At 42.1% G+C, this 13,548-nt stretch overlaps 1 protein-coding gene across 1 annotated transcript; it reads left to right on the forward strand.

The window, feature by feature from the left end:
* Nucleotides 1–6,726: 6,726 nt before the first annotated feature.
* LOC142202597 (galactose-3-O-sulfotransferase 4-like) lies at nt 6,727–13,109 on the forward strand. The gene is made up of 3 exons (XM_075272794.1): nt 6,727–6,830; nt 8,854–9,151; nt 12,258–13,109. Exons 1-3 carry the CDS (start codon nt 6,727–6,729, stop codon nt 13,107–13,109), a joined length of 1,254 nt encoding a protein of 417 aa, XP_075128895.1.
* The last annotated feature ends 439 nt before the right edge of the window (nt 13,110–13,548 follow it).

Here is a 13,548-nt window from a genome sequence, read left to right on the forward strand (position 1 = left end):
CATGCTCAATGTGGTCACACAAGGACACAGGACAGAGGTGGAGTCAACTTTAATCCATTTCAACTGGCTGCAAGTGTGATTTAGTTATTGCCACCACCTGTTAGGTGCCTCAGGTAAGTAACAGGTGCTGTTAATTACACAAATTAGAGAAGCATCACATGATTTTTCAAACAGTGCCAATACCTTTGTCCACCCCCTTTTTTATGTTTGGTGTGGAATTATATCCAATTTGGCTTTTTGACAATTCTTTTTGTGGTTTTCCATTGAAGACAAAATAAATGAAGATAATAATACCAAAGAGTTTGTGATTGCAATAATTTTCTGGTAGAAACTGAGTATTATCTGACAGAATTGCAGGGGTGCCAATACTTTTGGCCAACACTGTATATGGGGGCTCACAATCTACATTAAAAAAAAATTAAAAAAAATTCTGTGCCACCAAATAAACTTTTGTGACTGAAAAATTTATTCTGTGAAGAGAACTGTATAAGCACAAAATAAGTTGTATGAGCACAAAAATTGTGAGAGTATTTTTGTCTGTACACAATGTATTTAGAAGGGTTTAGAAGGGACTAACTGTAAGACACATTTATGAAACAGAAAGGAATGAATATTGGGTAGATCCGTCTATAGATTTTGTGCCAGATATTTGTCTCATGGTGAACTCGATACTTATAGTCAGATGATACTTCAGTCAGAACCTTGGAGCTCCAGATTTGTGAAGGTGCGTACAACAGGTTTGTAAATATGAACAGGATTTGGCAAGGCTCCACAGAATTGATAAATGTGCCCATTGAATTTAATGCTGCCGTGTGAAGTCCGCTGACAAAATGTCACATGGCCATTACTCCCTCATGTCAATATCGCTTTATGCATTTTGTGAGTATGACATTTTTTTTACAAGCACCTGGAACAAATGATGTCCTGTGCAGGTGCAGGGGTTGTGTACAATGGCTTTTGTCGGGAGGCAATGAATTGAATTAAAAAGAAAAGGTAAAAGTCTGGACCCCTGCCAGTATATTGTTTTATGTGACACCTGTGATGGCCACAGCACTCCGTGGTCACTGTGGTCAGGGGTACTCAAGTGGCTGTCCCCTGCCTCCTGGAGCATTCCTTATGATAGTGGCCGGGAGAAGCCATCGTCTCCATAAGCCTTGATATCTCACAATAACAGCAGCAGCAGCAGGGATAGGTAATCGTCTCTGATGCCTTTATAGGAGAGTGCTCTTGTGCAGGCAGCAGGGACGATTGCCGATCTCTGCTAACACTAGTGTAAGTTATAGGGAACAGCAGGCAGGGGATGAAGGTTTCTTCTGGCGACTGTAAATGGAAATTATAATAGGAATTATACTGTGTGTGGGGTGGGGGGCGCTAAGGAGCATACTTTGAGGAGGCACACATACTTCATTGTTTCATATGGAGACCTCTAATGGGGCATTATACTGTGTGGGGGGAACTAATAACTAATTAACGCCTGATATAGGTTGTGTCAGGGCTAGGAGCTGTGAGAAAACTGTCCTGTGTGAACTGTACCTGCAAAACAGGTAATTGGGCCACTCATTTGAATAACCAGAGCGGGAGTCTGGCAGCCAGGCCCCTGTATAGAGAGGGAACATTTCTGTTGTAGTTACTTCTCAGCTGAGAAGGTTTTGTTTTGTTTGTGGCTTTATAACTGACTATGCACCGCAAGTGAATAAATAGCAAACTTGAGTGCGATCCAATCTCTGTGTGCCTGTTTCCTGCACTGCTACCTGAGAGGTTCCCCACACCCTGAAGAAGGAAGCTGAGGAGGCAGGAGTAGGGATCTGCTGGGTTAGCAGTCTAGAGTCACTTTATGGGGGCACTTACATAACTCCCAACTTTTGAAGAGCTGAAAGAGGGACAAAATTTAAATAAAAAAAAAGCAAATTTAGCTCCAACCACTTTTATGTTGACTCTCAGTCCCCGGACCGATCGGAGGCATTAACCCCTCCGGCGCCACGGTCAAAGGCGCCGGAGGCGCCATTTTCCCGGCGACGCATGGGCGCCATTTTGCCAGTGACCGCCGGCTCCTGGAGCATGCTCGAGGCCCACGATGTCATGTTGCCATGACAGCCGGGTGCCTTTACAAGGCTCCCAGGCTTGTCTGCAAATTCTTTCTTTTGCAGGCTGGTCTATGCAGCCTGCAAAAGAAATTATTTTTTGCAATGAATTGTTTTAGCATTGTAATGCATTGCATTAGTGATCAGACCCCCTGGGGTTCAACACCCCTAGGGGGGTCTAATAAATGCAAAAAAATAAAATAAAAAAGTTAAGAAAGAATATAAAAAAATATAAAAAGTATTAAAAATTCAAATCACCCCCCTTTCCCTAGAACACATATAAAAGTAGTTAAAAACTGTGAAACACATACATGTTAGGTATCCCCGCGTCCGAAATCGCCCGCTCTACAAAGCTATACAAATATTTTTCCTGTTCGGTAAACGCCGTAGCGGGAAAAATAGTCAAAAGTGCCAAACCACCGTTTTTTCACTGTTTTGATCCTGATAAAAATTTGAGTAAAAAGTGATCAAAGCAATAGCTTTATATAACAAAGTTACGGCTGTTGGAATATGGCGACTTTTAGAAAAAAAATTTTTTAACACAGTTTTGGATTTTTGTTAAGGGGTCGAAATGTAAATAAAACCATATAAATTTGGTATCCCTGGAATCATAACGAAACACAGAATACAGGGGACATGTCATTTTGGTTGCACAGTGAACGCCGTAAAAATGAAGCTCGTAAGAAAGTTGCACAAATGCATTTTTTCTTCAAATCCACCCCATTCTGAATTTTTTCCCTGCTTCCCAGTACATTATAAAGAATAATTAATGGCGGCATCATGAAGAAAAATTTGTCCCGCAAAAATTAAGACCTGACATGGCTCTGGGAGCGGAGAAATAAAAAAGTTATGGGGTTTAGAAGGAGGGGAGTCAAAAACGAAAAATGAAAATCAAAAAATGCCATCGGCGGGAAGGGGTTAATAGCGGGGTTATAACAGCATGCTTGAAGGAGGATAGGAAGATTCCAGAAGAGAGAGAGGTTACATATTTTAGTAAGGTAAGAGTTCCTCATATTGTAGAGGTATGTCAGTAGATACTTCGCCTGTTTAGATGAGATACTGTCACGTAAATGGATGAACGCACACTAAAGCCGCACTAAGACCAGCCGGAGCAAGAGTATCGAGTTTATAAATCCAAATCATTTCTTTTCTGTGCAACAGATTCAACTTGTTGGCAGAAGCAGCAGGAATATGATCCAAGGGAATAACAATAAAGCCATCCAATGAATCATTATGAATCGCTGCTGCGTGTCGCGAAACACTGGGTTTCAAGAATTTCTTGTTGACATTAGAACGGTGTTTATTAAGCCGCTCCCTCAATGTTCTTATGGAGCGGCCTACATATTATAAGCGATACGGGCAATGAGTTTTATTTCGTGTTAATGGGGCCTTTTGTACTATCTCTTATATAAACATGGGCGGCTTACGCTGGGGTCACACCAGCGTTCGATCTCCGTTTTCAGGTTTCTGTCTTCTGCTTGCCGAAAAGTCTCCGGCTGTGTGCGTCCGTGAGCGCGGGTGAGCGTTTTATGCGCTCCGCGGCGAAACCGTTTTTTTTTTAAACCAGACACAGAGTACTGCATGTCCGACTCTGTGTCCGGTTTAAAAAAAACGGTTTCACCGCGGAGTGCATAAAACGCTCACCCGCGCTCACGGGCGGCCGGAAACTTTTCAAGCCCATTCAAATGAATGGGATTGAAACATGCCGGCAGGTTTCCGTCTCCTGCCTCTGTTTTGTGCAGGAAACAGAAACCTGCAGAACGGATTCCCGGGCGCAGATGTGAACGAGCCCTTAGAGGTTCAGTTTTACTGTACAACCTATTCAGGTGGTTTTTTTGCAATGCGTTGGCCTTCCCCCTCAACGCCTTTGTGGCTGGATCGTTCCCAAACCAATTTTCTATTTAAGATGGTGAGTGTGTGTGTTTCTTATGCGTTACTTTTATCCATGTACACTTGAGAAAGGGGTTCACACCCCAAAACGTGTTGCCAGTTCTCTATCTCTTCAACTATCACATATGGAATGTCCAAAAAATAAAGGGGTGACCTCCTGTATTCCCAGAAGAGCGAGCAAAGCTCCCACATCCATCAGGCTAGCGGTTAGTTTGTATGTGAAATAGACATTTGTGCCAGTCATGTACCGAAAAGGGACCACGTCGAAAAAAAAGGGAACGTATCGCACCTCAAAAGGGTCAAGCCAAGGCCAAGTCTATTGAAGACATGAATCTTAGGGTGGAGCCAATCTTGAGATTTCAGGATCGATTTTAAAATCCAATTTCTGATCATTTTCCAGCCGATCCCAATCATGAAATTTACTCGATCGCCGATCGGGATCTGATCTTTCCCGATCGCTCAACCCTATTACTGATATATACATGACTAGGGTTGAGCCGATATTGAGAGAAACTCTGACCTCGATCCTGCCGGAAAAGATCGGGATCGGCATTCCGATTGCTATCGTGAAATTTACTCAATCACCGATCGGAATCCGATCTTTTCCGATCCCGATGGCTCAGCCCTAATGAATCCACATATTGGGTGCGTGACCTCGCCCAGTTACCATGCTATGTGCTGTTCAACCAGATGATGGCCTATGAATGTGGGCAAGTATGCCTGTCAAAGTGTTTGAGATTAGTGGCTAAAGGGTGGTGCGTAGGTAGCAATCCCTACTGGGCCCTGAAGGCTGTGGGGGCCCAATGGCCATTCTACAGTATGACATACGTATTATACATAGCAAATTGTAAGTACAGGCCCAGATTTTGCATTAGGGCCCAGAAACATCAAGGTACGCCTTTGCTTGAGATATGCACCCTATAAGTACCAGACATTTTTCCCTCAGATGCAATACAAGGAGAGGTCCTTTTGAGTAAGATGCTAGTCACATGTTCTCCAAAACTAGCGTGGTCAGATGTCACATAAGTGCTCACCACATCTGACACATGTAATGCATCCCACAGACCCTTCTCCATGGAGAATATGCCCCTGTGAAGGCCCCTCCAATGTCAGGATGGAACTTTACTCACTGGCAAACGCCACGTGACCAATGGACATGAAGTCAATGAAACTCTGCAACATTTCCAAAAGGGTGATCGGTGGGGGGATGCCAGAAAATCGACCTTCACCAATCTGATATTGATTAGAGATGGGCAAACCCTTTGATCTTGAACCAGACCTGAATATTCCAAATTGTATGGTTTTTAACAATCTGAACAAGTGCTGATTCACTTCAGATGAACAAAAATGGCTGCTGCATTATACTCTGGGGTCTCTTCATATGACCCCCTTCTTTGGTCTTACACAGTATAAGGCTCCCTTTTTGCCCCCCCCCCCCTTCCCAGAGTATTTGAACCCTTTTTTTGCCCCCCCCCAAGGTATATGGCCCCCTTTATTTGCCCCACACAGTGATATCTTAGCAAATAAACAAGCAGTGGCATTCTTTTGTAATCGGCACCTACTTATTGTATTATCACAATTTTACTCACCTATCCATGTTCCTGTCACAGCCGTACTCCTCTGCAGCCTCCGGGGGGCGCTGTAGTTAATTCTGAAGAACATTGAGACAATAATTTTTCAGCAATGTAACGTACATGCAGAACCACATAGAGGAGACCAGCTTGTACAGGAGCCTGGATGGGTAAGTAAAAATTATAAGCTGCTACCTTTTGCAATAATACAATAAGTAGTGACTGATTGAAATAAGAATGCTGCCTTCCTCCCCGACTTATTCTATAAGGCACCACCTGAGGTCATCGCCTCAGGTCATCTCAAGGAAGATGAGCCCATGAGTCCTAAGAGTATTCTAACCTATATTTTATAGATAGGTTCCTAGGAGTCCCGACAGTATTCTACACTGTTTTATAGATAGGTTCCTAGGAGTCCTAAGAGTATTCTACACTATGTGTTATAGATAGGTTCCTAGGAGTCCTAAGAGTATTCTACACTATGTGTTATAGATAGGTTCCTAGGAGTCCTAAGAGTATTCTACACTGTTTTATAGATAGGTTCCTAGGAGTCCTAAGAATGTCCTACACAATGTTTTATAGATAGGTTCCTAGGAGCCCTGAGAGTATTCTACACTATGTTTTATAGATAGGTTCCTAGGAGTCCTAAGAGTGTTCTACACTATGTTTTATAGATAGGTTCCTAGGAGTCCTGACAGTATTCTACACTATGTTTTATAGATAGGTTCCTAGGAGCCCTGACAGTGTCCTACACAATGTTTTATAGATAGGTTCCTAGGAGCCCTAAGAGTATTCTACACTATGTTTTATAGATAGGTTCCTAGGACCCCTAAGAGTATTCTACACTATGTTTTATAGATAGGTTCCTAGGAGCCCTGACAGTATTCTACACTATGTTTTATAGATAGGTTCCTAGGAGACCTGACAGTATTCTACACTATGTATTATAGATAGGTTCCTATGAGACCTAAGAGTGTTCTACACTATGTTTTATAGATAGGTTCCTAGGAGCCCTGACAGTATTCTACACTATGTTTTATAGATAGGTTCCTAGGAGCCCTAAGAGTATTCTACACTATGGTGCCATACTATGACAAGTGGTCAGTACAATCTGCTGTGTGTTTACTGAGCTGAGTCCTCGCCCTCCGATATCTGATATTATCCCCCATTACGTTCTTTACAGGAGAATGAAGTTAAGCCAAGTCTGCAGGATACAATTATGTTATGGCCTCAGTGTCCTTATGGTTATTGGATTTATTCTTCAGATTCTGGGGATCTACTTCCCGAACAGGTGAGTGAATGACAGATCAGAGTCAGGCCTGTGGCTAATGTTAGTGAACTGCTTTACTAAATAATCAGTGCAGATAGTTTTGTGGCCGATATTCTAATTAGACTCCCTAATGTCAAGTGGGTGTTGTCAGACAGGAGCAGGCAAAGGGGCGTGAATCAGAGCTCGTACACTGTCTGTGATTGGTGTTCAGAGTCACACCCTCTTGCCCGCTCCTGCCTGACAACACCCACGTGATATTAGGGAGTCTAGTTAGCATACCAGGCACAAAAACTAACAGCACTGACTGCTCTGGAATGGTGGGGGCTAGAGAAAAAAATGCAACTGTATAGGAATCAATGAGGATATTTTATCAGTTGTAGCTCACCGGAGGAGAAGATAGTAAAAATGAATTGCATAGGAGGCAGAAGAGACACAGAAGGCAAGGGAGACAGTGGAGTCATGGTAGACATTAAAGGCATAAGAAAAATAGAAGTTATGGAAGACACATGAGGAAGGGGACACATAGGAGATGTAAGTCACATAGAGGAGATAAGAAGAGAAATCAGAGACAAGGAAGACACAGAAGTTATAGGAGACATCGGAGCCATTGTAGATATAGAAGACATAAAAGACTTTGGAGACATGAGACACATAGAAGACAGGAGACATAGGAGACAGGCAGAAACAGGAGATATGAGACATACAGAAGACACAGGAGACAGTAAAGAAATACACGGTTAATATACATGGACAAGTATTTGTATCACCTTTACAAGTTCTATAGAAAAACCGGGAACTGGCAGAGCGCTAAAGGCAGCAAAATCCGTAATAGACTTGAAAAATAAAAATGACGATATGCAAGATTGAGATGAATTGGTTCTGTTTTATTGCTCCAAGGACATGAACAACAGCTTAAAACGGCTATGCATTTCGACACCGGGCGGGTGTCTTCTTCAGGCCACTAAAATATACAGTAACAGACAAATACTAGAATTAAAATCAATAATCAAAACATGATAAAACGTAATCATAAATAAATGAATAAATACATAGATAAATAGATAGAAAAAAACAGTGGTAGTAATCATAATAAAAAGTAACATAGTACATATAAAATATCCGCTATAGGAGATATGATTGTCTCAGCAGCTCTAAGCAAAAGTTTTTAGAAAAAGAAACAGAGAACCATGGTAAGATTTGGTTGACAGATAACTAGATACATACTGTACGTGAGTAACCAGATAGATGGAAAGGTGGTAATGGTCATAATAAAAAGTCATATGATAGATATCAAATATCAAGTATAGGGGAGCATGCTTGATATTTGATATCTATCATATGACTTTTTATTATGACCATTACCACCTTTCCATCTATCTGGTTACTCACGTACAGTATGTATCTAGTTATCTGTCAACCAAATCTTACCATGGTTCTCTGTTTCTTTTTCTAAAAACTTTTGCTTAGAGCTGCTGAGACAATCATATCTCCTATAGCGGATATTTTATATGTACTATGTTACTTTTTATTATGATTACTACCACTGTTTTTTTCTATCTATTTATCTATGTATTTATTCATTTATTTATGATTACGTTTTATCATGTTTTGATTATTGATTTTAATTCTAGTATTTGTCTGTTACTGTATATTTTAGTGGCCTGAAGAAGACACCCGCCCGGTGTCGAAATGCATAGCCGTTTTAAGCTGTTGTTCATGTCCTTGGAGCAATAAAACAGAACCAATTCATCTCAATCTTGCATATCGTCATTTTTATTTTTCAAGTCTATTACGGATTTTGCTGCCTTTAGCGCTCTGCCAGTTCCCGGTTTTTCTATATATCTTTTCCATTTTTTCACCACCCACTTTGTGGGACGGTGTCCGGGTTAGAGCTGCAATTGGCCTGTTGGGCAATTGGCCCGGAGGGCTCCTGACTGGAGTCTACTATTTCCACCAGACGGGCGCCAGGTCACCCTTTTTAAACTTTACAAGTTCTGGTTGATAAGCTATACCGCCATGTAACGTAGACTTTCTGTATCCTCAGCATTCCACATATTCCTCCACCACTACTCCTTGTAACTGAGGATCCTTTGCCTTCCCACCGGACATGCCAACCTAAACATGACCTCATGTTTCTGAAGACGCACAAGACAGCGGGGAGCACCATAGTGAATCTTCTGAATCGATACGGTGAACACAATGGATTATTTTTTGCTCTGCCTAACGGTTATCAATTCAACTATCCAAGTTCCTTCCAATCTCATGATGTGAAGGGATACAATGCATTGTCTGGGCAGCACTACGACATCATGTGCCATCATATGCGTTTCAATTATTCCGAGGTAATAGCTCAGTCCTGTGGTGAACTGTCATTACCAGAACTCTTGCAATTCCAGGCAAATGATATTTTTCTCCCTACTTATTGTACCCTTCTCTGGTTTGCAGAGTCTAAGGTCACCCCAAGGTACCGCAAGGCACGATGGACTTAGCTACTTACAACCCATATTGTAATCTCAGGACAAGGTGCTAGAAAACAGCTGCACTTGCAGTCTAAGGACAAACCAGAAACCTTATAGAGGGCAGAGAGAGAAAAAGACAAGCCAGGGTCAAAAACCAGGAGAATTGGAAGCAGCGGAAAAATCAGAAAAGACCAGGCCACAATCCAATTGAGTAGATCATGTAAATGGCCAAATCAGGAAGAAATGAAATAACCAGGAAAGCAAACCAAAACCAGTAATCCAGGGGAAGTGCAGGAAACAGGGTAGGGTAGAGGGAGAACACAGAGCCTAGAATACTAATGTAATCACAGGCAGTTGAATAAAGAAATCCTTTATGGATGTCGAAGTACAGACCTGATAGATTTTGCATCTTAAACCTCTAATTGACTGAGTAGACCCTGCCAAAGTTTGGCTGGTTGGCATAGCATCCTTAAAGAAATAGCCATGTGGCAAATACAGATGTCATATAGAATCTCCTCCCACCAGCGCTGCACAGAAGAGAATGGCGACTCTCGGCGGAGAAGTAGATTCCTGACAAAATGCTTTATCTCTATTTATCAGGATAAGTTACTTTAACATAAAAGTCTATATAGTGGGGAGGGGAAGGAGGGGACCGCTGGAGAAGAAACACAGATACTGCAGCTGTTAAGCTCTGCTAAACTTAGTAATAAACCGATTACTAGCCACCAGCCTCCTCATCCTCCCCTCTCCATAGACTTCTGTATATAAGGCTGAACATGGATGTAAGTGGAGAAGGATTGATCGCCGATCGGAATCCAATCTTTTCCCATCCCAATTGCTCAAGCCTATTGCTAAGTCTTTGATCTTCATCTACCCTTATATATGTGTTCATTGTATTATTAGTGATAACTATTTCTGAAATGTACTTAATATCTTTTTGCAAAAAGGTTCTGAATGAAAGACCACGTATATCTAAGCGTGTGTATATCACTTATACAATCTCCTCTTGTCCCTGACATGTTCACCTATGATATATTCTCATATACTGTAACGCAGCTCCCCCATGTACTACATGGCAGATGTTGGGTCTTTAATCCATTTGCACCACAGCCATTTTCCGATTTATGTTTTTCACCCCCCTCCTTCCAAAACCCATAACTTTTTTTTCCATAAGGGCCTAATCTTTGCAAGACAAATTGTATTTTGTAAGGGTCCCATTTAATATTCAATACGATGTACTGGGAGTCTGTAAAAATAGACAGAATGGGGTGGAATTAGAGAAAAACTGTGGCTGTGCGACGTTCTTACGAGATTTGTTTTTACAAGGTTCATTGCGTAGCCAAAGTGACATGTTATCTGTATTCTATGGGTTGGCTCAATGACAGGGATACCAAATTTGTATAGGTTTTTTTTTTTGTTAAGTTTTATCCCTTTAAAAAAAAACATCAGAATAAAACGACTCAATAAAAATTTTTATTTTTCAAAGGAATTTTGTGAAAGTATTGAAACATAATAGAACTATGTAAATCTGCTAACATTTTGATTGTACCACTCAGAGAATACAGGAAATGTCAATTTGGCTGCACAGTGAACCTTGTAAACACAGAACCTATAAGAAAATGGTGCAAATACAGGTTTTTTCTCTAATTCCAGCCCATTAAAATTTTTTCAGACTTCCAGCATATTGTACAGAATATTCATTGTGGTACTCTGATGGGTCAGTCCAACCGAACCAGTATCACTTACCTCTCCTCGTTTTTGCGTCCGCCTAAACTCTGACCATTGCTGAACACAAGGTCCTGACAGTGGCCATCAAGAGAACCTTGTGCCAAAAATAACCCCAATTTTCTCGATTTGAACCAAAGTTCCCCCATCGTCTTTATCCAGTGCAGTGTCAAGTATGTTTGGCAGTGCCAGGAAGTGAACTGTAAATGCATGGATCTGGTTAGAGGGTCTGAATTTATTTTTATGGATCATATCCAGAGTCTCAATTTGGGAGTTTCATGAATTTTGAGGTCCAGATTAATTTTGGAGATTGGATCATGGTGTTGATTAATTTTGGAGTCTTGTCTGGGGACTGAATTTATTGATGGGTCTAGTCTGAGGTCTTCATTTATTTAGAGGTTTGGAATGGGGTGTGAGTAAATCTGGATTCATTTTGGAGTTCTGTCTGCAAACCATATTGGTCACACATGGGGCAACACAGCATATCTTCAGCACTACAATATGCCTCGAGGTCATACTGTGGTACAGTATATCTCTTTGATGCAACAAGTCTTGTGATGATTAGAGATGAGCGAGTAGTACTCGATCGAGTAGGTATTCGATCGAATACTACGGTATTCTAAATACTCGTACTCGATCGAGTACCACTCGCTGTTCGAATGGAAAATTTTGATACAGAACCAGCTTTGATTGGCCGAATGCTATACAGTCGGCCAATCAACGCTGGTTCTTCTCCTACCTTTAGAAGTCTTCTCCGTGCAGCTTCCCCGCAGCGTCTTCCAGCTCTTCATTCACTCTGCCAGGCATCGGGCCTGGGCAGAGCCGACTGCGCATGTCCGCTTGTAGTGCGGGCATGCGCAGTCGGCTCTGCCCAGGCCCGATGCCTGGCAGAGTGAATTCAGAGCCGGAAGATGACGCGGGGACGCTGCAAGGAGAAGACTTCTCGGAGGATCCAGCCCGACCCTCACTCGTGGACTTGGTAAGTATAATTTGATCGAACATTGCCTACCCCTGAAACGAGCATTTCCCCCCCATAGACTATAATAGGGTTCAATATTCGATTCGAGTAGTCGTAATATTGAGGGGCTACTCGAAACGAATCTCGAGCCTCGAACATTTTACTGTTCGCTCATCTCTAGTCATGATCAATGCCATATATTCTTACAACAAATCAACCTATCACATAGAACACGTAAATGCCCGGCAATTTTTTGCTGCCCCCAATTTTGTAGATTTTGTTTAACACTATCCATTAATTTCACAGGTCCAGAAGGTGATGCCTCCAGACACGTTCTACTTCACCATTCTTCGGGACCCAGCCTACGTGGCCGAGTCATCTTTTTCCTACTATCGTACTTCTTCGTTGGCATTCACAAAGGCACCTAGTCTCAAAGCCTTTATTTCTCACCCAACACTTTACTATAAACCGGGTGAGAGTTCCAACCAGTATGCCCGTAACACAGTCTGGTTTGATCTTGGATATGACTCTGATGCTCCATTTACGGAAACCTATGCAAAATCTGGAATCCGAGCCGTGGAGAACATATTTAAATTGGTTCTTCTAGCAGAATACTTTGATGAATCAATGATTCTCCTAAAAGAGGAGTTGTGTTGGGACCTCAACGATGTAGTGACTTTTAAACTGAACAGTCGTGAGACCTCAAAAACATTAGACAATGAGGACATCGAGAAACTGAGGGAATGGAATAAACTAGACTGGAACCTCTACTCCTACTTTAACCGCACGTTCTGGGATAAGGTAGAAGGTTTTGGGAGGGCAAGAATGGACTATGAAGTCAAAAAGTTGAAGGAAAAAAGACAAGAATTGGCTAAACTTTGCCTTGAGGGTTCAGGACCAGTAATGGCAGAAAAAATTAAAGAGAAAGTCCTTAAACCCTACCAACCCAAAAATGAGAAGATCCTAGGTTGGGCAGTTCGGAAAGATCTCCCTCACGAGGTTCGGACATATTGTATTCGAATGGTAACTCCAGAGCACCGATACAAAGATTTCCTTGATACTCACCAGTTTTCAATGGAGGTATCTAATGGTTCTATCCGAGCATCCACTCATGCAAGGATCATAGGTGCTAAGAAACAGATGCGGCAAAATAGTTAGTCCTAGTACCAGACACACTAATCAAATGGCACAAAACTGTACTGACTGTCCAGCAAACTCCTAGCCGCATCAACCACGACCCTCCAGAGATGTTCACCAGAGTCCCTGAAAGTGAGGATGCACTTGGAAGCTACCATTGCGCAGGGTGGTCTAGGTGGTCAGCAGACCCAGAAAATGAAATCACTTACTGGAAGAATTCCAGAGATAAGATGAAAGTCTTAAAAAGCAGAAGGCAGCAGATGATGGTGGCCAGAAGATGGTAGCAGAACACCAATAAACTAGTCGTCCAATCCAAGTTGTCAACATGAGGTCAGCGCAGTACAGAGGTGTAATCCAAGAGAGGGGTCGATAACAGGAGAGCAGAGTGGTACTAAATCGTGACCAAGGAGCAGTAGCCTGTAGGAAAGCCGAGGTATCTCCTTATCTCCTTGCCGTCCGC

The sequence above is a fragment of the Leptodactylus fuscus genome, chromosome 5 (assembly GCF_031893055.1).
Source record: "Leptodactylus fuscus isolate aLepFus1 chromosome 5, aLepFus1.hap2, whole genome shotgun sequence".
NCBI lineage: Eukaryota > Metazoa > Chordata > Amphibia > Anura > Leptodactylidae > Leptodactylus > Leptodactylus fuscus.

Coding starts and splice junctions, on each gene's coding strand:
- LOC142202597 (XM_075272794.1), top strand. CDS start 6,727: ATGAAGTTAAGCCAAGTCTGCAGGATACAATTATGTTATGGCCTCAGT. Junction 6,831..8,853: donor GGGATCTACTTCCCGAACAG/GTGAGTGAATGA, acceptor CTGTATCCTCAG/CATTCCACATATTCCTCCAC. Junction 9,152..12,257: donor TGCGTTTCAATTATTCCGAG/GTAATAGCTCAG, acceptor TTAATTTCACAG/GTCCAGAAGGTGATGCCTCC.